The sequence below is a fragment of the Pteropus medius genome, unplaced genomic scaffold (genome assembly GCF_902729225.1).
Source record: "Pteropus medius unplaced genomic scaffold, Ma_sr-lr_union100, whole genome shotgun sequence".
Lineage (NCBI taxonomy): Eukaryota > Metazoa > Chordata > Mammalia > Chiroptera > Pteropodidae > Pteropus > Pteropus medius.
In genome coordinates, this window is record NW_024349800.1 from 49,335,976 (window position 1) to 49,361,405 (window position 25,430).

At 37.0% G+C, this 25,430-nt stretch overlaps 1 protein-coding gene across 4 annotated transcripts; it reads right to left on the reverse strand.

Moving 5' to 3' along the window:
* Positions 1 to 202: 202 nt before the first annotated feature.
* ZNF512 (zinc finger protein 512) lies at positions 203 to 25,187 on the reverse strand. Of its 4 annotated transcripts, none has more exons than XM_039887529.1 (14): positions 25,021 to 25,187; positions 24,458 to 24,516; positions 15,772 to 15,956; positions 15,001 to 15,096; positions 14,631 to 14,714; positions 13,849 to 13,973; positions 13,210 to 13,296; positions 12,692 to 12,790; positions 11,928 to 12,095; positions 9,331 to 9,525; positions 7,047 to 7,148; positions 6,107 to 6,169; positions 4,865 to 4,963; positions 203 to 2,193 (listed from the first exon to the last, which is right to left on the reverse strand). In XM_039887529.1, the coding sequence occupies exons 1-14, from the start codon at positions 25,048 to 25,050 to the stop codon at positions 1,885 to 1,887; spliced, it is 1,701 nt and encodes a 566-aa protein (XP_039743463.1). In that variant the 5' UTR covers positions 25,051 to 25,187; the 3' UTR covers positions 203 to 1,884. The 4 variants fall into 4 exon arrangements, 3 of the variants coding, with proteins under 3 accessions (XP_039743463.1, XP_039743462.1, XP_039743464.1); XM_039887528.1 differs by having other exon boundaries at positions 15,772 to 15,959; positions 25,021 to 25,186; XR_005658310.1 differs by lacking the exon at positions 203 to 2,193 and adding an exon at positions 5,399 to 5,620 and having other exon boundaries at positions 4,874 to 4,963; positions 15,772 to 15,959; positions 25,021 to 25,186.
* Between the last annotated feature and the right edge of the window lie 243 nt (positions 25,188 to 25,430).

Sequence of the window (25,430 nt, forward strand, 5' to 3'; positions counted from 1 at the left end):
GGGGAAGTTTCCTATACCGATTCACTTTAATCTCAAATTATCCATTTTAACCAGCATATTTTAGGAGCTAAAGAATGACTGAGACAACTGCATTTGGTACTTATGTCCAACTAATTCCCATCTCTAGCCATCTTCTTATCCCCATACACTGCATCAACAAGGAATCAAGTAGCAAGCCGGAGTCAATGAACAACTGGAAACGTCAATCTAACGGAGAGTTGTTTATTTCTTTCATCATTGCCGAACATTTCCCAAGTCTTACTCACCAGAAATTAACATAGATTCTTCATTTCTCCTCCCTGACAATCCCCATCTACTGAAAGGGCTCTGAGGGCACAACTGCCAATGAAGATGTAGAGTGGATCATACTATTTCCTTCATTTGTTTCAAAACTACCTATTTTGGCAGTACCCAAATAAGGTTTCAATGCCCCTTGTTTCAAAGTGGTCTTCACAAAAGCCCACATTTAAAAGCTATATGGAGGAGCAGAGAACAGTTAAAGATTGGTAAAAGCCTTTCAGAATTTAAAAAGGCAGTACTTGTCAATATCAGGGTTAAGAGTCTCTTGCTTTTTATGTGGCATGTGCCACAAAAATTGGCAAGAATATATAAGACCAATACGTATGGAGAAGGGGAAGGGAATCCAGAAACACGACAACAGAGCTGCTCTAAGCAATGACCCAGAGAAAGTCAGCCTCAGAGAGAAATCGTCCATTAGACATCAGGTAGGCATGAGGTACAGAAAAACAAATTTTCTTTCTAACTCCAGATAAATATCTACATCTGGTGTCAAAGTCTCAGGATATAAACAGGATAGAACACATATAAAAGAGGACAGAGGACAATATTCTCAAAAATTCAGAGGTTTACTAAAAGGAGGGAAGAGGAATTAGTGGGCTATAGACTAACAAGTGAGGTCAAGTTCAAAAGAGAAGGAATGTGTACCTTGGCTACCAAACTTAGTGGTGTTACCAGGAACACTAGGCTTCTGTATCAAAACATCAGGGGCAATCAATGTGGTATTTCTCAATTCTTAAAACTGAGGGAGCAAAAACAAGCTTCAGGAGGACATTGATTATAGTGACAAATGGGGCCTCAAGCCCCAGAAAGCTGAGGCAGTATTTATTGCTTCTTCTACTTTCTTCTCTCTAGTCATTTTAATATTTGGGACACATTATTCCTAAGGCTGATTTTCATGCCTGTGGGTCTAGTCACTGCTACTTGGGACAAACAAAAAGCATTTCCCAGTAAACTAGTGTAGGGAATTTCTAGCTTTTTCTTCCTAAGTCCATTTACTTACTTTCAATCCTAAAACCATATTGAGAACAAACAGCCTCCATAAAGTTTGCTTCCCAAAGAGACAGGGTTACCTTATCATATGAGTGACATTTCCAGCTTCTAGGCTTATTATATCACAAATACAAAATGATTAATCAGTATGGTTTTTAAAAATTAACGGAATTGTTTTATAAGCTAGATGATAGAGTATGACTACTAAATCAATGGAGCTTCCAAAAATATTATATGCCCCAGGAAGAGAAGGACAACCAAATAGGTTTCTTAGTCTTGTATAGGACAAGAGGGGCCTACAGTTGGCCTTAAGAGGGAGCTCTTTGGGCAAGATAAGAGAAAAACAAGAAGACTTCAATGAGGAATAGCGGGAAAACCTAGCGAAAAGGGTGGGAGTGGGGGTCAGAGTGAATAAGTAGGGAAAACAGTGAAATTTATACAAGAGGAAGGAGCTGAGAAAGTCATAGCCTTACACAAATGGCTGAAAGAGTACACTTCTCTTCACTTAGCCCCCATGACTCAGTCCTCTCAGCACAGGTCCCCGTGACAACAGCATCACATCCACTCTCCCAGGAGTGCTTTCACACTGCCTGCCTATTTCCTTCCTCGTTTATGATTAGTCTTTGAGGGCTTTACTTTCTGGGACTGTGCTGGCAATGGCTCCTGCCCTGGTTCCTTACAGGAGGTCGACACTAGCAGTTCCTCATTGCTCCTCCTCTGATCCTTCCCTACTCTAAGACTCAGCTCTGCCTCAGGCAGCTCGATGCCAGCCTGCTGCCGCCTTCTTAGAGACCTTCTGCTCCTGTGCTGCTGCCTCCGCTTTTCTTCTTCTTGCTGCCGCTGCTTTATCTTCATCAGCTTTTCAAAGCTTTTGGTTGTTGTTGGATTTACAACAAACCAATCCTGCAGAGGCAAAATAGAAACATTATCCAGTCAAAACACAGACAAGAGCATAAAGAGGGGATACAGGAAGAACTGTTTTTAAATGCATGGTTTTAGGGCAGAATACCCTAAACATAAGGAAACAGACATGGAACCAGAGCTTAGAACTCTCTTAAACTGGAGAAAATCAATACGAGAGCATTCATTGTACATATTTATTGTGCACATGATTTGGGGTACTTCAATAACTGACCTACAGAGTCTGTTTACTTAGCACCATCTACTCATTTATCCCCTTTGTAAAAACCTCCTCATGAAATGTAAAAGCACTGGGCAATGGGAGATTTTTATTTCATGATAGTATAGTGGTTAAGAGCATGAGTTTTGCAGCCAGACTACCTGGGCGCAAATCCCAGGTGTTTCTAGCTCTGTGACCATGGGAAAATTACTTAACCTCTTTGAGCCTCAGTTTATAAATTAAGAGTTGAGACACATGGAAACCAGTTATGAAATATTCTTGCAAAAAAAAAAAAAAGAACGAATTTCAACCTAAATCAAGTGATTTGATCAGTCTTCTAGGTCTAACAACCAATTTATAGGAACTACCCAGGACAGAAGACCACCGGCACAGGAATACAATCAGCAAATCCAGAATGTGAGTAAACACATACGACAAATGACCCAGTTTCTTCAACAACTAAAGGGCAAAAAAAAGAGTAAGGGAAAATGTCTAGCCCTGCATTGTCCAATAAGACAGTCACTAGCCACATGTGGCGAATAAGCTATTGAACTGTGGCTAATCCAAATTGAGATATGTTTTCAATGTAAAATACATACCAATTTCGAAGACTTAGTATGAAAAAATGTAAAGTATCTCAATAATTTTTTATTGACTACATGCTAAACAGTATTTTCAATACACTTGGTTAAATAAAATGTATTATTAAAGTTAGTTTTACCTGTTTTGTTTATATTTTTTATGTGATTACTGGAAATTTTTACATATATGGCTCACATTACATTTCTATTGGATAGCACTACTCTTGATTAAATTAGACAAATGCAGTATATAAACCTTTGTTTAGATCCTGATTTAAATAAACTAACTGAAAAAAAAAAGAAGATAATTAGGGAAATTTAAACAACGGCTGAATATATGATGATATTAAAGAATCATTGTTAATTTTTTTAAGTGTAATGATGGTTGTGGTTATAACATTGTATGTGGAATTTGCTTTAAAATAAGCCTTAAAGGGACAAGAAAAGTGAGTGTAGTTACAAATCAAACAAGATTGGCCATACACCGATGACTCTTACAGTTGTTCATTATACTTTTCTGTCTGTCCATTTTCATGCGTCTGAAAATTACTATTAAAAAAACTAATGTAAGAAAATATGAGACAGAGATGGAGGAACAGGGTAAAGATGTTTCATCACCACATATAATTCATAAATACAGGCATAAATCATTGAATAAAAGTTTGGGGAGCAAGCCCCAAACTGAGTGAAATTTGTTGGTTCCAACTTTTTAGGAAGACACTAGAGAAATAAGTTAACTATATGAAGGCCAGATTTTGTCAGAAAATATTTATCTTTCAACTACTTCCTGAAACATAAAAAGGTACACTATTATTATTAAAAAAAAAAAAAAAAGAATACGTTCCAGAAAAAAAAAATCTCAGATACAGAAAGGGATTCCCAAAGCTTAAACCAGTAAAGCAACAGGAACCACTTTTGATGACACTAACTAAAGCCCACGTTGTTAAGAATTATTCAATTTGAGAGCAGAGAACAGCTCAAGGTACTTGCTATTTTTCCTCATCAGGTAACAATAGTTTCTGCAATAAGATATTCCAAGATAATACACACTCTATGCCTGAAGCTTTTGCAATGAGTGTTTAATTATACAATAAATACTTTCTCTGTTCAACTGTACTACTAAAATACTTTGCCCAAGAGAAAACTCTTTACTTTCTGAACTTTAAAGCATTTTTATACTGATTTTTTTTATTTTGAAAATTCACAAACCTTCAGAAAAGTTACAATCATTTAATGAACCTAGATTTGCTATTGTTCATCTCTTCCTTTCTTCTTCCTTCCTTCTGAACAATGTGCAAGTTAGCTGCAGACATCATGCTACTTCATCCCTAAATACTTCGGCATGTATCTGCCTAAGAACAAGGGCATTCTCCTGTACAACTACAATTATCACAATTGGGAATATTAACATGGACACATTACTATTATTTAATATAGTCGGTATTCAAATTCCCCCACTGTCTCAATAATGTCCTTTATAGTTGCTTCTATGCAATACTTTTAACAGAATTAAAAACAGGTTGTTTGAAGACATTAGAATACTAGAAAACAGAAGTATAAAGACTGCTATAAAACAAGAATTACAAAGGTATAAATTCAGCCTGGTTCCCAAATGCTTGATTTAACTGGATTTAAGGGAATTAGAAGAGCTCAGGGATTCTCACAGTGATTTCAAATGCTTTTATAGAAAAATATAATTACACATCTAATTTTAGAAAGTATTTTAACTCCAATGTCTCTGGTAACCAGTTTAAGAGTCACTTTCCTTGACAGTCCTAGCTCATAAAAATAGACACAGAATCCACCTCTCCTGTGGTGTTATGTATTGGGCCCAGAGAATTATAAAAACCCTGTGGGAAAGCAGAAATCTCACCTCAGCATGAACAGAGTTTATGTGATACTTGACACCACTCTCTGACACAAATTCTTTTTGACACAGAAGACACCTGTATTTTCCAGCCACAAAGGTCCCCTATTTTCAAGAATGAAAGAAAAGAGAATTACTGGTAAATTCAGAAACACATATCTGGGCTATGTGTAGGAATTGTCAGAGACGAAAAGAGGGGATTCTACTTCAGCAAAGATAAGAAGAAAGAAAATCCAAAACAATGATATATTTAGGAAAATCAGTTTGGGCAGACTATCACCACTGTAAATCTATCCTAATGCACCCCCACCCCCACCCTTTTCAACACGACCTGAAGTTCTCCTACTTATGTGATGTGTCATATTTTTCTACCTTCCCTTGTTCCTTTCATTTCACTTTCAAGGTTCTCTTGTTTCCTCCCCCAAAATGATCAAACCCCTGAAGTTCACAAGAGATAAACCTGCAGTTCTTCCCACTGTAATCCATTGCTGCAAAAAGGGCCTTGGAAATCCAGAATTAGAAGAGTACCATCCATAATACCTAGTTTAAGGACTCAGAATCTAAGATCAAGATGACAAACTCCTAAACGTTCCTGGACAGATCTGGTTTGGGTGCCTACAACTCCCTTGGTTGCCTTGAACTGAGACTTCTCTCCCCTCCTGAAGCTTCGGGTTTCCATGGTGCTCATTTTGTGTGAGGAGATACTTCTGAAAGGGATTGGAAAGTGGCAGCAATCCCCACGGCTGGTGGGTTGTAGGGCACCTGGGTCAACATGGAAAAGATTCAGTGAGGTGAATGGCTGTTAGCCTGACACCCAGGGATCCCACCTCCCATCCCCAGAGGCCAGTATAATTCAGGTGGGTTCAGAGGATCTTCACCAATCCAGATTAAGTACATATAAGTTGATTCTAGAAAGTTTAAGGCCCAATAAGACAGGGCAGGTCCAATGTGGGAGAGGCTCATGTAGAAGAAGTTAAACCCCTGATAGGGATTCAGAACTACTTTATTTTTCTCCAAATTCTTTAATTGATATGATTTATGGCTATGTCGGCCTTTTCTGCATCTTGGACATACCCTGGCATCTTACTCAATAAGAGACCAATGTTCTTTGGGTCATACAAAACTAAACCAGCCTCAGAAGATAACAGAAAACAGGACAACTAGCTGTTCACCTAAACTGAATTCTCTTCTATGTCAGACTATTTCAGAGGTCATGTTAAGAATAAAATAGTTCAGAAAGTTACAAACCAATGTACAAGAGCCCAGGTGAGCCTTAAGGCCAGATACACTACTGTAGACAGCCTCACAACCCTGAAAAAAAAGGAGGAGAAATAACATGAAGACTACACCAAACAGCATCCCTCTCTTAGCAATCTGGTCATTTACACTGACCAACTCTATATTTGAAGGACAAAGCCCAAAAAATTGTACCATAAACCAAACAGAAAAAGGATTCATATGCAAGCCACAAAAGCAGGAAGAAAAACCAACGAAAAGTAAAAGAGGTGAACATGTTGTTTACAAAAGCTTAAGACATTCCCTTCCCTGGTATGTCTTATACTTAAAGAAACACAGAAATATATATGGTTAGATTTTTTTTTTAAATCTGATTTTTTTAGTACAAATGTATCTTCTATTTCTTATGTATCTATTCCTCCCCAAAGTACTACATATAGCTAGGGTAGATTAAAGATGGCTGGAAATGCTCTGTCATTCTTCCAATCAAGATGCGGAGTCTATTCTATTTACCCTCTCCTTGAATCTGGGTTAGCCCTGTGCTTCCTTTGACCAAAAGAATGCCATGGAAAGATGCTGAACGAATTCTGAAGCTAGGCCTTAAGAGATCTTCAGCTTCCACTTTCATGTTCCTGGAATACTCTGAAAAGTCTGTCACCAACTACCCTGCTAGAGAAAGAGGCCACGTGGAGAGATAAGCTCCCAGCTGAATTAGCTACACAGAAGCCATCTGGGATATTCAGGTCCCGTCTGAGCTTCCAGCTGATGCTATGCACAGCAGGAGAACTACCCTGAGCCCTGACAAGAATTATTAATTTACAGAATTGTGAACAAATAAAATATTTGATGTTTTAAATCACTAAGGTTCAGGTGCTTTGTCACAAAGGAATAAATGAAACAACAGCAGATACATGATAAACATTTACTGAATAAATGAATGAGAAAGAACCACCTGGTTAGGACACTGAATGCGATGATACTTCTTGATATCCGACTTCCACTTATGTAGTACTTCCTGGCTGAACGTAGGTAGCCCAGGGCGAGTATATTTTAACTACGAGACAAGAAACACTTTATTAGAGGAATATTCACACCCAACTCTTCAGGTTCTGTAATTCTGGAGTTCCATAAGTATATTTTCATATGTAAAAAAAACTGTAATATGTAAGACCTTTTAAAGTTCTTGAAACTGCTAAGTATATTTGTCTATTGGGTAGTCTCAGAAACTATTCTAAGACCAAAGGCCATAGAGGTAATGGGGGCAGTAAGGAAGGCAGACTAGAGAGACTCTGGTAAAGCTACAAAAGAAATCAGAGCATGGAGATGGCTATATTTATAAGTATCTCCCCTTCTCTGCAGCTAGTATATATATGGATTCAACTAAAATCTTCTATGCTGATGGGGAAATATTTATATAAACTATTACATTCACATAATAAACTATCATATTTATGCAGCTATAAAAAAGAAATGAGGATAATCTCTATGAGCACATTTAGAGTGATTTCCAGGATATATTTTAAGTGAAATAAAGCAAAACAAACAAAAAAAGGCATCCATAGTAAGAAAGGAGATATAAAAAAATATTCATATATCCATCCCATAAAAATACAGGAAGGATAAACCAGAAACTATTGAGTCTGGTTGTCTTTAGGGGCAGTGGGATAAGAACAGAATGGAAATAAAAGGGGACTTAGAACAGAACTGTTGGAAAGAGGGGGTGGTGACACTTCTCTGAAAAGAACTTTTTGTATACGTCTGATTTTTAGAAGCATGGTAATGCTTTATGTACTCCCTAAATAAATGAATAGTTTAAATTAAACAGGATGTAAGGGGAACCCAAAATTAATAAGAGTTACATGTGAATCTAATTATTACAAATGAGAAACATAATGATGGGGATGGGGGATAAACCAATGTAAGTTAACTGAAAAATAGAATTTTGACTGTAAGGCTAAAGATGAAAAGAACTACACACAAATATTGTCTCTAGTTAATAAATTTGTTTTTTACAGGGGTATGGATTAACAGTTCTGAAACTACTTTATGTTGTACTAGGGTTGAACAAGGTAAATATATTGTAGACAAGAGCCAGGATTCTCACTGTTGAAGAAAGGAGTTACAGATAAGGAAAAGAGGAAGGCGAGAATGAAACCTGTGGTGTTGGATTGGAATTAAAGGTATCATGGCTTTAATATATAGATAGACAAAGAAACGAATACGGAGTGTGTGTATGCATCCATTAATCCACATACATATATATCCTAGGTCTATCCACCAAGAAGGACCAGAAGCATGACACCCTAGTAGGAATGAATACATCTAGCACTCCAATCTTGGCTTCTAAATATATTCTCCAATAAAAGGAACCAGAATTCATTAAAGAAATGGTTGATTCCAAGGCTAGGGCAGGAAAAATGCAAGATGAGCCTACAGTATCATGCGGTGTCAGAGAGTAAAAAAGAGCTCAAAAAAAATGATAAGGGAGTATCGAAAAATATATGGGAGCCCACTTGAAAGAGCTCTTGATGACCAAATCCGGAACAATTTGAGCAGCAAAACAAATAACAACAACACTGGATCATAGGTGATAGAATAAATATATCCATGAGTCTATATTAATATAAAATAAATTAACAGAAAAAAAGGACGGATCTTTCTCAGAAGAATTCCAATGAACAACTGTAGAAGAAATGATGGAAACAGAAAATCATCATTAAGGAAACACCACAGAAATAACTGTTGCAGGCATGACACTGATGGATGCTAAAGTAAGTGGGTAGAAGTATGATAAAACACAAGTTAGTTATGTAGTCTTAATCTTCCCACAAAATATTCACTAATTACAAAGGGGAAAACTATAATTTTGCCATAGAGAAAACTGGACTACACACCCTAACCAAGTGTTCAGTATTTCCCTAAACTAAGTATAAACTACTACATGTGAACTAACAAAGTAGAAACACACTAGGCAAAAACTAAGCAGAAAAACTAATCTGGAAATTTAGGTTCTCTCTGGAAGAAGTCCAAAATTAAGAGACTCCTTAAGGAACTTCTGAAACCGACTGGTTCTCTAGGACCTACATGAAACAAAACACTGAAGCTGGATCAGATGTACTCCATCTCCAATAAATTCTGTTTACCATGTACTTCACTCAAGTGCATTTACTTTTCTGTATGTAATAAGCACAGTATCAGACATAATCCTTCAAAATTAATACAGGTTTCCACCTTACCTTCCGATCATCAGGTACCAGATCCTGAAGAACCTTCCTCTTAGGCCATTCCTTGGCCAGTTCAGCAGAGGCCAGCTCCTGCAGGTGGTATACAGCTATCTTGGCAGAACGCCTCTGAACTCGGCCCCCACTCTTTGGCTCCAGGCTCATCTCCTTTAAGCACTCTGGCTGTCCTGATTCTGGAAAGAAGGGGATCTGCAAGAATGAGACATAGCAAAAAACAGGCCTGAGAAGTGGCTTCCATTAGAGCCAATGATTAAGGGCTGTCTTTTTTGCTCTATATATCAAAAAAGCTTTTTATCAGCTTGCTACCCACTAGCACAAAGCTCCACCATCTTAATGCACATCTTACTGGTAAAAAAGCTTCTGAGCAGGATAAAATCTATTCTGTTGTAGTCAATGGAAGTGGTTCAAAGTCAACAAATAGCCATATGCAAAGAAATGAATCTTAACACATACCTCATAATATACACAAAAATTAAGTCAAAATGGATAATAGCCTTAAATGTAAACCATAAAACAATAAAACTTCTAGAAGAAACCAAAGGAGAAAATTTTCGTGACCTGGATATTATTCTTTTTTAAATTTATTTTCAAATTACAGTTGACATATAATATTATATTAGGGGTGAGATGACTTTTTTGATGTATCAACTTGGCCACGCTATAGTCATCAGTTATTCAAACATTAATCTAGGTGATGTGAAAGTTATTTTGTAGATCTAATTAAAGTCCTTAATCAGGTGACTTTAAGTAAGAGAGACATGACAGAAGCAGCAGGAGAGATTTAAAGCATGAGAGAGAGACTCCATACTGCTGCTGACTTGAAAATGAAGGGAACCATGAGCCAGGGAATGAAGATGGCCCTTAGAAGCTGAGAACAACCCCTGGCCTACCGCAAGCAAGGAAATGAGGTCCTATAACTGCATGGAACTGAATTCTTGAACAATCTTAATGAAACTAGGAATAGATTCTCTCCTCAAGACTCCAGTAAGGAATGGCCCTACTGACACATTGATTCTAGCCTGGTGAGGCTCCACGCAGGGAAGCCAGCTGAGTCGTGCTATACCTGGACTTCTGGCCTAATGAACTGTGACATAACACAGTTGTGTTGCTTAAGCCATTAGTTTTGTGGTGATTTTTTTTTTTACAGGAGCAATATAAAACTATACATTAGATTGAACAAAAATATATACAATAACAAAGCATTATCCATAAAAGAAAAAAAATTGAACTTTATCAAAATTAAGAACTCTTTGAAAAACATCATTAAAAATGAAAAGACAAGCTACACATTTGAGAGAAAATATTTGCAAAACATATCTAATAAAGAACTTGTGTCCAAAATACATAAAAAATTCAGAATATATTCAAAACTTAATAGTAAAACAACAAAAACTCCAAAAATAAAATGAAGAGAGGCTCTCAATAGACAACTTCACTAATGAAGACACTTTGCCAAAGACTGACATTGCCAATAAGCACATGAAAAGATGGCCAACGTCATTAGTCATCATTATTCATGAGGGAAATGAAAATTTAAATTGCAGTAAAACGACACTGACAATAACAAGTGCTAACAAGGATGCAAAGCAACTGGAATTCATATCCTTTGCTGGTGAGAATGCAAAGTGGCACAGCCGCTTTGGAAAACAGTTTGGTAGTTTCTTATAAAGTTAAACATATGTTTATCATATGACCCAGCAGTCCCATTCCTAAGTATTTACCCAAGAGAAATTAAAATTTATTGTCACACAAAAATCGTTAAGTGAATGCTTATAGAAGCTTTGTTCATAATTGCCAAAAAATGGAAACAACTCAAGTGTCCTTCACCTGGTAAATAAAATAGTGAAATAGCCATACAATGAAATCCTAAACAGAAATTAAAAGGAATAAACTGATGATACATACCAACATATGAATGAATCTCAAATGCATTATGCTAAGTGAAAGAAGTCAGACTCAAAAAGCTCCATACTGTATGATTCCATTTATATGATGAAAAAACTATAGGGACAGAAAATAGATCAGTGGTGGCCAGGGGCTAGGGATGGCAAGAAGAGCTGACTACAAAGGGACGGAAGGGAATTTTGGGAGGATGATCAAATTATTCTATATCTTGATTGTGGTGGTTACATAGATGTACATAATTGTCAAAACTCTTATAACTGTACATCAAAAAGGGTAAACATTAATTACCACATGTAAATTATACCTCGAAACCTAACTTAAAAAAAAATGAGGTGTGTAGGGTGGGAATACAGAAATGTAATCAGGAAAAAAAAGTCAAGACAAAAAAATTGGAATACAGAAACCAGCTGGACAGATTCCCACAAGAGTTGTAGCTAAGGGGGTATGCCTTAAACTTTAAAAATATAATGAGTGTGCTTCTGCCCAGACTACAATGAACTTTGATTTCTCTAAACTAAGAATGTTCAAAAGGAAGAAATAAGAGAACAAAGGAAGAGAGAACAAAAACATTCAAAGGGTAAACAGGGATATAAATGAGGAACCGAGGATATATGGGAAGACGTAGGGGTAAGCAGTTACCACAGAATATATCCCCAAACAGGGGCTAGAAAGTAATCAGTACTCACAGGCCCATGCTCTGATCTCAGGTGATATGCAAGTCCAGCCTTCGATCTATATGGCTTTCCACAGTGGTGACACTTCAGAGTCATCTTCTCCAGTTCTGCAGCCCCTTTGCCACATTTTCTGACATGGTACAGATATCCCATGATGCTGGTGAAGCTACTAGAGCAACTCTGAACACAGGAGAGAAACCTATACTATAATCTTACATCTTTTGACATGATCTCTAAATTTCTAAACAGCCACAAGGCATTCAACTACCACTCCACACAAACAGATCTGATATCATTAGACCCTTTCCAACATTTCCCACTGGCACAACCCTTTCTTGTCTTGGCCCAATGGCTGTCCTATCTACCATCACGTATCATATTCCATGTTTAGACAACATTCAAGAAACTAGAACCGTGCACCTTCTCTGTGTCAGAGCTCCCTTCTTAGTCTACGATGCAACTCTACCCCAATATCAAATACCCAGCAATATTGAAGTTCCTCACAGTGAGGTTACTAGGATCCTCTTCTTCACACCAAAGAAAGGATGGTAAAGAAACCCCTTCGAACAAAGGAAAAAGGGGAAAAATAAATTTTTAGAGATGAGAAAGAAAATAAAAAGATACTGATAAGTTCAGGAGACCTGGAAAAGCAGGAGTCATTCTTATGCTGGAAGATGATACAGACCCAGGTCTACAGGGAGAAGGAGAGAGAGAAAAGAATAACAGAAAGACATGGACCCAAGACCAGGCAGGAGTTGCTGTCCTTGAGCTCTTACCTCACGCATGCACCTGAGCTTTCCCAGTCTCTTTAGAACTGTTCGGAGCCGCTCCCTCTCACTCGGCTCATCTATTTCATCTCCAGCCTTCAAAATGGGCTAGAAAGCAAGAGAAGCCAACAAGCAGATGATACACGGAAAAGAGAGATCCAGAAAAAAAATTTTATCACAGAAGAATCAAGGACTGGACCAGCACCTAAGCTGATGCTCGTGAAGTCTATGTTATCTAACTCCTGGCTTTCTCCATCCTCTAGAGTGAAAAGGAAGTGACTATAATGGAAATAAGAGTTCTAAGCCTCTGTCTCCCAGGATACGAAACTATGAGACTAACCTAAACTCAGAAATACCAAAAATCCACCACCAAAGGTTTCATTGTACAGAACTCTTCTATTAAAAAGATTTTCTTACTCACACCCCTATAAAGTCCCAGAGCCTTGGCCACCTCCACTGAGTTATCTACACTCATCTAAGACATCCAAACACCACATAGGCTCATGTAGGACAGAAGACACTCTTACCAAACTATTATGATTTGCCATGACGTGATACTTCATCCCTGCCAGTGAACGAAGTTGTTTCCCACAGTGATGGCAAGTAAACATTTCCTACAGAGAAAAAATACTGCTCAGTGCCAAACTATTCAAAAGAGAAACAGAATGTCACGAAGTCCTTCTCCAATGCTCGTGTCTGTATCTCTTTTATTTCCCAAACTCAACAATCGATGAATTTCAAAAAAAAATCCCACAAGCTCAGTGTCACATCCTTGACAGCAAAGAAGTAAAGGCAACTCGTTTTTAAAAAAATAAGAACTACCATTTATCGAGTGCCAACATTTGCCAAGTAATGGGGTAGGAACTTAGCATGGATTATTTCTTTTTTATCTTCTCATGGACTATACAAGGTAGTAATTATTTTATCTCTACTTTTTAAATGAAGAAACTCAAGTTCACACATAAAAAGCTAAAGGACAAAACTAGTAACTGGCTGAGTGAAGATTCAATCCCAAGTCTACCAGACTGCAAAGCCTATGTTTCCCTATGACACAATGTTGACTCTTCTCCACAGTAATCAGCATAACCAACACAGAGCCAGATGTCTAAAGTTTGGGTAAAAGATCATAACATGAAACAGTTATGAAATACTATACAATATCTAACCTGTTTGCAGTTTTCCATGTGTTTCTTTAAGCCCTCTATGGTCTTCCTCCCCACTGCCTGGCAGGTAGGACAGGAGACACTGCCTTTATCCACGATTTCTAAGTACCATTGCTCCTCTAAACTGCCTACAAAGAAGAGAAAGGAACACGATATAATCTGCAGTATTTTCCAGAAACAAAAAGCACGATCCCAGAATTTAGGAAAAGCATCACAAAATAGTTTTTTCCCCCTCCTGGGGAAAGAGACTTACTGTGCATAACTTGTAGAAATAATTTTTTTTCAGACAGCGAGGAGCTTCTGAAAGTCCTATTCAATGCCCCATCATAAAAACCATCTTAGAGACATCCAAAGCCCAGTGGCTTAAAGAACGGAGCAACACTTTTTTCCAGCTTTACTGAGGTATAACTGACAATGGGCAACATTTTTCATAGCAGCATATCATAATGGGATACTGAGATATGTAACAACCAGTTTGCTGAGTATTTCCTATGCATGAAAGTTCATTAAATGATTTTATTCCATTTAATTCTCACAATTCTGACTACCTTTATTATTCTTATTTAGAGACAGGGAAATTAAAGCTTGCAGAAATTAAATAAATTGAGGTAGATCAGAAAATTAATGAAAAGCCAAAACTTCAACAAGGGACTGTCTGACCCCAAACCCATGGCCTAATACCTGCTTCCTTAAAGAAATGCTTTGGCACATCATTCCTTTACCAACAACAACAAAAATCAGAATGCGAGAACTAGAGCCCACGAAGTTTCCAACAGAAAGCATACCTGCTGCATAGGCTGGTGGTTCCTTCCGAATACGACGAGTCTGGGATTTGGGATTAGGCTGAGTTTTAGGCCGTTGCTTCCTCCCTGATGCAAGAGAGAAACTTGAAGGCCAACATATCACCTTTGCTAACCCCTCTCTAGTACCAAAATCTCTCCTTCCTTTTCTCAACCCTCTATGCCCCACTCCCTCAACCAAATGACTCCCTTAAATCATGACAGAAGGGTAAAATAAGGCAGGATGGAGGCCATGCCTTGTCAAAATATTCAAAGGGCTCAAAAGTGCTCCAAGGGCAAAACCTAAGGTCTTTCTCCTGCAAAGAATAAAGCCCATGCACCCAGGGAAAAAGAATTAAAGAAGTTGCTCCCTTACCATAGAGCTTATGCTTCTTCTGAGGAAATTCTCGATAGTCTTCATCTTCTTCCTGCCTGGGTTTCCTTTTTCCTTTGGTTGATACTCCACCTGACCCTGAAATACCATACAAAAGCAGAAAAAACCTCAGTATGGTTTGTAAGTGAACATCTGGGCCTGCCTTCAAAACATCATTCACAAGACCATCAAAAGGAAAGATCATAAGCAAGCATAGGCCTCCTAGAGGCAGTTGCGACATTTTTAGGGGAGGTTTTATATCTTTTCATCAAATGACTCAACTTCCCTTTTTCCTTTGTACTATTCTCCATCCCGAGTGATTGACTGTTCCCTATAAACAATAAAGACCTTTGTACAGTGTGCTTTGTTTGATTTTGATTTGAGGCTAACACTGAAGCAGAATTGTTCAAGACAAAGGGCTACAAAAAGGCCTTGAGACTATGACCAGCAAGACAATTCTACCCAGAATAACCTTTACACCAGCCTATAAAGCCTCAACAGAGGATCAAACTAGAACAATGGGAGAAAAGTTCAAATAATGAAGAAGAAAGGTTAATAACAGTATAACCTAGAGGAGTAAGAGCAGAAGAATTTCACTCTGTAACTCAAAGGTAACAGTATGTGATAGCCTAACATCTTTATAAAATGTTAATCACTAATAAGAAAACATGTATGTGGTGGTACTTAATACTTTAAGAGCTCTTTACAACAGCTATCTCAAAATATAACTTTAGAGAGTGCTCTGAATTTGGAATAAGATACTGATACTGATACCTTCAACATGGGAAGTAGCAGCTGGCTTGATCCTTCTCATCTTCATCCAGTAGGTAGATTTTCGGAAAGATGCTGGAAAATCACTCACTGGTTCACACGAAGAGGCAGATGATGAGCCACTTAAGGAGTCATCATGAGGGACAGTGTACTGGAAACTGTTATCCTTTATGGAGCACTGGGTCCTGCTACTAATATGACACAAAGATATATACTACAAAGGAGGGTCTGAAGTAAAGTTCCTATTAATTATTATATATCATAAGAAAACAACCAACTTCGTTACCTGTGCAAAAAAACCTAAGAAGCCTGATAATAAGAACAAAATTTCAATGCTAATCTTCAAATAATTACAGTGGTTGATCTAATACAACACATACAATTATTATTATGCTTCACTGTAATTGAAAAGAGTAAGCAGTTCACAAAAATGGTCACTCTGCAGCCCATGTAGGCATTCCTTCTTGGATTCATCAAAGAAAAGAAATTAGTCAAATAGGGTGTTTGTGCCCAGAAGACTCCCTGGATCTGTATCCAGTATGCCCAAGCCTCCCTATTTCCCTGACAGAGGGACAGTAATTAAGTAATATCCCAGAGAATAAAGAAGGAAAAAAACAATTCGTAAGCCCTAGTCTGACCCATCTTTCTTCTCCCTTAGCCTCCTTCCTAAACCCTGATGTCAGGGCCACCCTTATCTTACTTAGACAACATGATACTTAGCTCCATAGCTAAAGGGAAGGAGCTATCTTGTCTGTTAAGCTGGCCAGAAAGGTCTGGTATAGAGTTGAATCCAATTTCCCAAATCTAAGACCAGTCAGTATGTAGTTAACAAGCATTACTGAAAAACTACAAAGTATCTTCTATGTGACTAAAGACACTGCAGAGCAACAGTTCTCAAAGTGTGAGGCCTGCTTTAGATCTGTGGTTTAGAAAGGTCACTCTGAATGCTGTATGGAAGATGACTCATGGAGAAAGAATGAAGGAAAGAAGAAGAGTTAGCAGCTCACTGCAATCATATGAATAAGAGGGCTTGAACTAAGGTTTTGTAGGAAAGATGGTAAGTTGACAGAGTCAAGATAACACTTCAGAGGTAGAACTGATAAGAATTAAACATAGAAGTTTGTGGGAGTAGAGAGTTGAAAGAAACACAGGTGACCATTCTTAGGAAAATATGTAAGTAAATTGTGATCAATGCCTACTATGGAACACTAGGTAGTTGTCAGAAGCGATAAATCATTTATATAGAGAGACATGAACATAACTGAAAAACATACCGTGGAAAGAAAAGAGAAACAGAACAAGATCTATAGTACAATGTCAATTCGGTAAATTAAAAACTAATACACATAAACAGTACTAGCTGTTTTACAAGAATTCATAAATATTTAAGGGTAAATATCAAACATGTTAACATGGTTGTCTGTGGGGGGAAGGGGAAGGAAATGGGGATAATAAACAATAATGGTGACTGATGATGTCAGTATGCTATGAACAGGGAAGAATGATTTTCACCTCTCTGCACATGAGGTCCAATAATACAATTTTAATAGAGAAGTCCCGGTTCAGGCATGGTAGTGTAAGCCCATCACAGCCCATCCCTCCTACTGATTACAACTGAAAACTCTGGACTCTGAAAAGTAAACAAAATCAAGTAGATTGTGGAGAGGAGTCAAAACTGAGAGAAGGTCCTCCCAGTATTTTGCTCTCTCACAGTGGGCTTTGCAACAAAGGTAGGCCCCATTTGCAGAGCACCAATGTTTAGTTTTGAACAGTTTCCAACAGAATCTCCACCTTTCTGGCCAGAGAAACCAGAAAAAGGAATTTCTATAGATTGGGAGGAGGTTGGGAGTCATGAAGAAGAGAGAGGCAGAAAAGGGATCCTATAATTTTGTGTATGAATTCACAGCTTATCCTAAGCTATATATGTGTGGAACATACTCAAACCAGCATAGCAAAGGCTTTGAAAAGTAAAACAAGATTTGAACAAATGCACAAGTCTCAGACTAAACCGTGAGCTACTAGAGTGAGACAGACCCAAACTAATGTATCAAAAGCTTGGAGAGCTAAATAAACCAAGATTTGAAACACCCAAAAAGGTCTCAGACTAACCCCTGAGCTAGTTGTGTACAAAAAAAGACCTAAACCATAATAGCAAAGACTCAAAGAATGGAACTGACATTGAACCATGCCCACAGAAAGGAAAACAGAACTTACAGTCTGAACCTAAACAGGTTACCTGCTAAAATAAAAACATTAACATTCCCCAGCAGAGTGTAAAAAGACCCAGAGTCTACATATATAACATTCACGATCTTGAGAATAAATTCTGAAATTATGCAATACACAAAGAACTAGGAAAATGTGAGCAATTCTCAAAGGCATAGATGGTAAACAGATGTCAACTCCACGATAATACAGATATTGGAACTATCATAGACTTTAAAGCAGCTATTATGACTATGCTCCATTAAATAAAGGAAAACACATTTGAAATAAAGGAAAAGGTGGGAATTATCAGGAAAAAACAATAGAAACCTTAAAAAAGAACCAAATGAAATTTTAGAACTGAAAAATACAATATCTGAAATAAAAACTCACTGGATGGTCTTAGTAATAGAATGCAGACAGAGGAAAGAGTCTCTAAACTTGATAATAGATCAACAGAAATTATTCAAACTGAATAAGAAAAAGAAGACTGAAAAACGCAGAGCCCCAACAACCTGTGGGTCAATATCTAAAGGTTTAACTTAAGTGTAGTTGTAATCCCAGAAGGAGAGAAAAAAGAGCCTGAGGCAGAAAAATATATTTGAAAAAAATGGTGAAAAATTCCCCAAATTTAATGAAATTAATTTACAGATTCAAGGAGTTCAACAAATACTCAAGAAGAGAAACTGAAAGAAAACACACATTAGACATATTTTAATAAAACTGTTCAAAACTAAACAATAAAAAAAAAAACTAGAAAGCAGCCAGAAAAAATGACATATTACATACAGGCAACAGTGATTCGAAATATCATGGATTTCTCAACAGAAACCAAGTAGGACAGAAAACAGTGCAACAACATCTTTAAAATCCTGAGAGAGAAGATGAAGTAAAAATATCCTTTAGGAATATTTGTTCGGATGAAGAAAAACTAAGAAAATTTGTCAGCAGATCTGTTCTATGAGAAATGCTAAAGAAAACTGTTCTAGCGAAAGGAATGATGACAGAGAAATTTGGGTTTTTAAGAATAAAGAAAGAGGAACAGAAATGGTAAATAACTTGCGTTAATATAAAAAAACTCTTTAAAGCAAAATTTTAACATTTGGTCAAGTTCTCAATGTATATAAATACAGTATATATGACAGCTATAACTTAATGGTCAGCAGGCAGGGGGTTAAAGGAAGCTCTATGGTTGTGAGGGTTCTACATTTAAGCAAAGTAGTAGGATATTAACTCTAAGTAGACTGTGGAAGAATAGGTATTATATTGTAATTCCTAAAGTAACCAGTACTGAGAGAGAGAGAGAGGGACACACACACACACACACACACACGTAGGGAGGAGGGAGGGAGGAGGAGGAAGGGGGAGAGAGAGGAGGAGAGGGAGAGGGAGAGCACGAGCATGCACACACAAACAGAAGAGAGCAAGAGCGAGCCAAAAAATCAAAGAGATAAATTAAAATGGGACACTAAACATTCAAGAAAGAAGGTATAGATGAACAAAAAGCAGGGTACGGAGAACAGATAATAAAATGGTAGACCTAAATCCAACCACATCCATAATTAATTTAAATATTTATGGTCTAAATACTCCACTTAAAAATCAGAGACTCAGAGAGATTAAAAAAAGCAATACTCTACTGCATGCTGCCACAAGAGGCACACTTTAAATATAAAGCAATATAGATTGAAAGTGAAGGGATGAAAAAAATTAGATCATGCAATCGGCAACACAAGAAGGCTGGAGTGGCTGTTTTAATATCGGATAAAACAGACTTCAAGACAAAGAGCATTGCTAGACATAAAAAGGGACACTTCATAATGATAAAAGTAACAAATCATAAGGAATACACAATTACCCATTATATGTGTCTATAACCAAGTACACAAGGCAAAACCAATAGAATTAAAGAAAAAATAGACAATTCTACACTTTTAGCAGACAATTTTAAGACCTCTTCCTCTTAGCAACTGATGGAACTAGACAAAAATTCAGGGAAAACAAAATCTTGTTCCAGTCAACATTTATAGAACACTACATCCAACAATTACAGGATATACGTTCTTGTCAAATGCACATTGTACATTCGCCAAGATAGATCATATGTCGGGCCATAAACTTTACATTTAAAAAGATGAAAATTACACATGTGCTCTGACCATATCAGAATTAAATTAGAAAGCAAGACTAGAAGATATGTAATTTTTTAAAAATCTGATAATTAAACAATCTACTTCTAAATAATTTGTGTGTCAAAAACGAAATCACAAGGGAAATTTGTAAATATTTTGAAGTGATTAACAAAAATGCACATATCAAAATGTGTGCGATTCAACTAAAGCAGTACTGAGAAGCACACTTAAAAGCTTTAAATGATTTTACTAGAAAAGAAGATCTAAAATCAATGACTTAAGATTTTATCCTAGGAAACCTTAAAAATTCTTCTTTTTAAAATAAATAGAAGGAAAACATAATAAAGAGGAGAAATTCATGAATTAGAAACAATAAAGAAAATCTGGTTCTCTGAAAAGATAACAAAATTGACAACTCTGTAGCTGGACTGATCAAGAAAAAGATACCACAAATAACCAATGGCAGGAATGAAAGAGTAGTTATCATACTGACATTAAAATAATAAGAGAATACTTTGAACAACTTTATGCCAATAAACTGACAAATTAAGAACAAATTTCTTGAAAAATACAACTTACCAAAACTGACACAAGAAACTGGAAATCTGAAAAGCTCTATATCTATTAAAGAAACTGAATTCGTTATCAAAACCTTCTCAAAAAGAAAACTCCAGGTCCAGAAGGTTCCATTGTTAAATGCCACTGCAAAAAGGTTTTTATAAAAGGGGACAGGGAGGCATAAGGAACAAAAGGAAAAAAGTAAAACTGTCCCTACTTACAGACTGTTTATTTGCTTACAAAGAAAATCCCAAGGAATATACAGAACAACTATTAGAACTAAAAATGAATTTAGCAAGTGGCAGGATACAGGGTTAACACAGAAAAATCAACTGTATTCTTAGATACTAGAAAAAGCAACTAGAAAATGAATTTATAAAAATAACACTATTACAATGACATAAAAAAACATATAAAATACCTAAGAACAACCCTAACGAAAGACATCCAAGACTTTTACAACGAAAACTATAACACACTGGTGAGAGAAATTAAAGACCTAAATAAATGAGAAAATATAGCATGCTCATAAATCAGAAAACTCAATATTATTAAAATGGCAGTTCTCAAATTGATCTACAGATTCAAAATAATACCAATCAATACTCCAGCATGCTTCTTTTAATAGAAACGATTGTAGAATTTACATAAAAACACAAAGAACCTAGAACAGACAAAGCAATTTTGAAAAAGAACAATGAAGTTAGATGACTTTATCTAACTTGAAGACTTACTCTAATGCTACGATATCAAGATAATTTATTATTGACAAAAAGACAGATATATACATCAATGGAACAGAATAAGGAGAGTCTAGAAACAGAAACACATATACACGTTCAATTGATTTTTGACATAGGTGCCAAGGCAATTGAATAGGGAAAGTCTTTTCAACTGGATATACAAATGGAAATTAACATTGACTCTTAAGATACACGCATAAAAATTAACTCTGAATGAGTCACAGATCTAAATGTAAATCCTACAAAACTTCTAGAGGAAAACATAGTAGAAAATATTTGCATTTAGGGATGGCAAAGTTTTCTTAAATAGAATACAAAAAGCATGAGACAATAATAATAATAATAATGAAATTTTTATCATTTTTTAATGATAAATTTAAAACTTTTGCTCTTCACAAGACGCCATTAAGAAAATGAAATGCAAACCACAAACTGGAAGAAGTATTCAAAACACATATATCAGACAAAGGAATTGAACAGAATATTTTTACAAAAATACTACAATTTAATAATAAGACAAAGAACTTTTTTTAATGGGCAAAACATATGAACAGACACTTTACAAAAGAGGACATATGAATGGCCAATAAGCACATGAACAGATGTTCTACATCAACTCATCAAAAAAAAGGAAATTAAAACCACAATGAAACAATACTCATATGCCCATTAAATTAGCTAAAATTAAAGACTCTCAAACACTGCTGGTAGGAATGTAAAATAATCCACCATTTTGGAAAACAAGCAATTTCTTATAAACATAATCCTGACATATGACCTAACCATCTTAAATGCTAAATACCATCTTAGTAAATAAATACCATCTTAGATACTTAACAAGAGAAACGAAAACATTTTTCCACACAGAGACTTGTATATGAATATTCATAGCAGTTTTATTGTAATACCCCCAAATTGAAAATAACTCAAATGTTCATCAAGGTAGACAGCTAAACAAATAACAGTATATCCATAATAGAATTCTATTCAGCATTAAAAAATATTTTTCATTTAAAATCATTATTCTGAGTGAAAGAAATCATGCAAAAAGCCAACATACTGTTATGATTTCATTTATACAAAATTCTAGAACATGCAAACTACTGTACAGTGACAGAAAACAGGTCAACAGTATCTGGGGACAGGAGTAGAGGGAGGAATGGATTGCAAAGAAACATGAAAATACTTTTGGGAGAGATGGAACTATTATCTTGATTGTGGGAAGTTTCACAGGTACTTACATGTGTCAAAGCTAATCATATTATATATTTTAAATATGTGCAGTCTATTGTATTTCAATTATATCTCAATAAAAATAGTAAAAATTTTAAAATGAGAATTGGCAGTCTCCTAGAGCCAAAACCCACCATCCCAAACAATGGGAACGATCTCTACTAGAAAGACCTGATAGTATCAACAGGCCATTAAGAGTCCAGTCTCATGTGACGCCTCTTAGGAAACTGTCCTCAAAGAAATTTTTTTACTATCATTGTAGGACCAGATATAGTCATATCCCTCCTCATGAATAAGCATGAGCATAGTAAAAAAAACATCAATAGTTCATATGGTTGGCATGGTTAACATCTTGGGGGTTAAGTCAATATGGTTAGAGAATCCCTCCCTCCACGTTCTCTGTCTTTCATTTTTAAAGGTCTCAACAAAAATTCTCAAGTATTTTACACTATCTACCTATTAAGTCAGGGCATTTGCTTATTTGTTAAAAACTAGATTAATCTCAAACTTCCCTCTCCATAAATACGAGCAGAAAAAGTTTTTGGTTCAACCAATGACTATCATAACTGCAGTGACTTTTTAATGACTATCATAATTTGTAGTGTTGTCTGTAGTGCTGACCTTTCAGTCTCTGCTTCTGATCACAAAGATGAAAAGTTTAACCTATTTTCAGCTCCTTTCTGATCTACCACGAATGTTTAAGAACCCATAGTTCATTCTCTAGGTACAAACACTCAGATTTCAATGGAAAAGTATTTTAGTTCATCTCAGTATCCTTTGCAGCCTCCTTTTATTCTACTCAATCCTTAAATGCTGTTCTCCATGGTTTCACCTCTACTTTCTTCTAGTGTCTCTTCTCACCAATGGTTTGAAGATTCTGCAGTCTCTTAGAGGGAGCCAGTTAAAAATAAAAATGCCAACACCCTAACCCCAATGACTGATTCAGATTAACAGATGAGGGCCCATTAACCTTTATATTTTTTAACAATAACTCTCTTGCTATCCCATTAAATTATTTTACCTGTTCGTATCCTGTTTTCTCTTCTGAAAAAAAAAATACCTTTCCTTTCTGGCTAACTGCATTATTCCTTTACTTTCAAGTCTGTTTAGGAGTGACTTGCTCTGGCAACCCTTCTCTTGCAAGGCTACATTAAATTCCTGTTTGAAAATACTAAATTACACTGTATTGTATTAAGCTATTCGCCTAGCTCCCCTTTTCAACTGTTTTGTTTTTCATGTCTGTATATCTAACCTACTACACAGCTGGCACATAGATATTTAGTAAATGCTATCTGAATGAATTAATCCCTTCCAATGAGTATCTAGTTAACAATCTTTTCAATATTAACAAATATGAAAAAGCTTAGCACATTCACTATACACAATAATACACCAGTCTCAAAGCCAAGTAGTTTGAAAAATACAAGAATTTCTTAGTTATTTTTATCAGTCCTTCCCATGTTCACCAAAGTATTCATGAGGACATAAATGTAGTCATATGTACGCTGAGTCATATATTCCATTTTTATTATAATTCGTACTTTTTTCTTGCAAGCTAAATTTTTGTCTAGGTTTAAATCTACACTGTCTAATCAGGCAGACTTTAGCCACAGGTGGCTATTTAAATTTAATTAAAATTAAATACAGTTTGAAATTGTTCCTCCACACTAGCCACATTTCAAAGGCTCAAAAGCCACACGTGGCCAGTGACTACAGTACTGGGCAGTGTGGATACAGAAAATTTTCATCATCACAGAGAGTTCTATTGGCCAGCACTGGCGACACAATTATAAATGAACATCAGAAAACCGCACTTACTTCTTAGCTCTCACGATCCTCGTGTTCCTCTTCTGTTTAAAGGATGTGGGTCCCGGAGTCTAGCAAAAGCAAGCGCATGAGTGAATGCTAGGGACCTCTGAACCTTGACCACAAAAAGACAAACACCCCTGTGCCCAGAAGAAATGAAGTTCTCCTGGGGCAACTACTTCAAATGGAAGGCGGCAGGGCTTTTTAGGAAAAGTGTGCCGTTCTATCCTACAGAATCACGGCAGGTGACAACACCAGAACCTTCATCTCCCCCATTCTCAAAGCCCTGTCTAAAAGGGAGAAAAAACGGGAGGGCAACGGTCAAGGAAACACAGGAGCTGCAAAAGCAACAGGAACTGATGGCAATCTGGCAAGGAACTGAGTCCTAGGACGTGGGAAACAGGCAGCGGAAAGTGAAGAGAAAAGGGGGGACAAGTAGATCTGACCTAGAAGGGTGGGGCCTACGATGGGCTCTGATAAAATCAACTCTGAGGATGGGACAAAAGCGAGGGACCGCGTGTTGCGGGCTCAACAGCGCTACCCCTGAAGCACAACGTTCAAACCGAGAAACTCACGGCGGGTACTGCACCGAGTCTGGAAGACATTACTCCCTCTCCACGCCTAACAAATTCACCCAAGGACTCCGGCCAGACCAACGCCACTTCCGCTCTCGTCTCTTCTCCCGGATGTGGAGTCGGCGCCGCCGAGCTCCGTTCCGAACGTCTACTTCCGCCGAGTGGCCTCGGAGGGGGGTTGTGGTCGTAGTTTGTCACGTGACGAGTCGCCCTCCGATTCCTCTGAGCCCCCGCCCCGGGGTTGCATTGTAGAACCGCAGAGACCGTGTGTAGGAGTGGGTCCTTAACCTGGCCCCAGGACCTCTCCCTCGCCTTCCACCCGTTTGCCCGACACCTAGTGTCCCTCCACCTTCCATTCCCCCGCTCCAACACGACGAGTGGTCTTTGTAGATGCACAGGAAGATCAATTA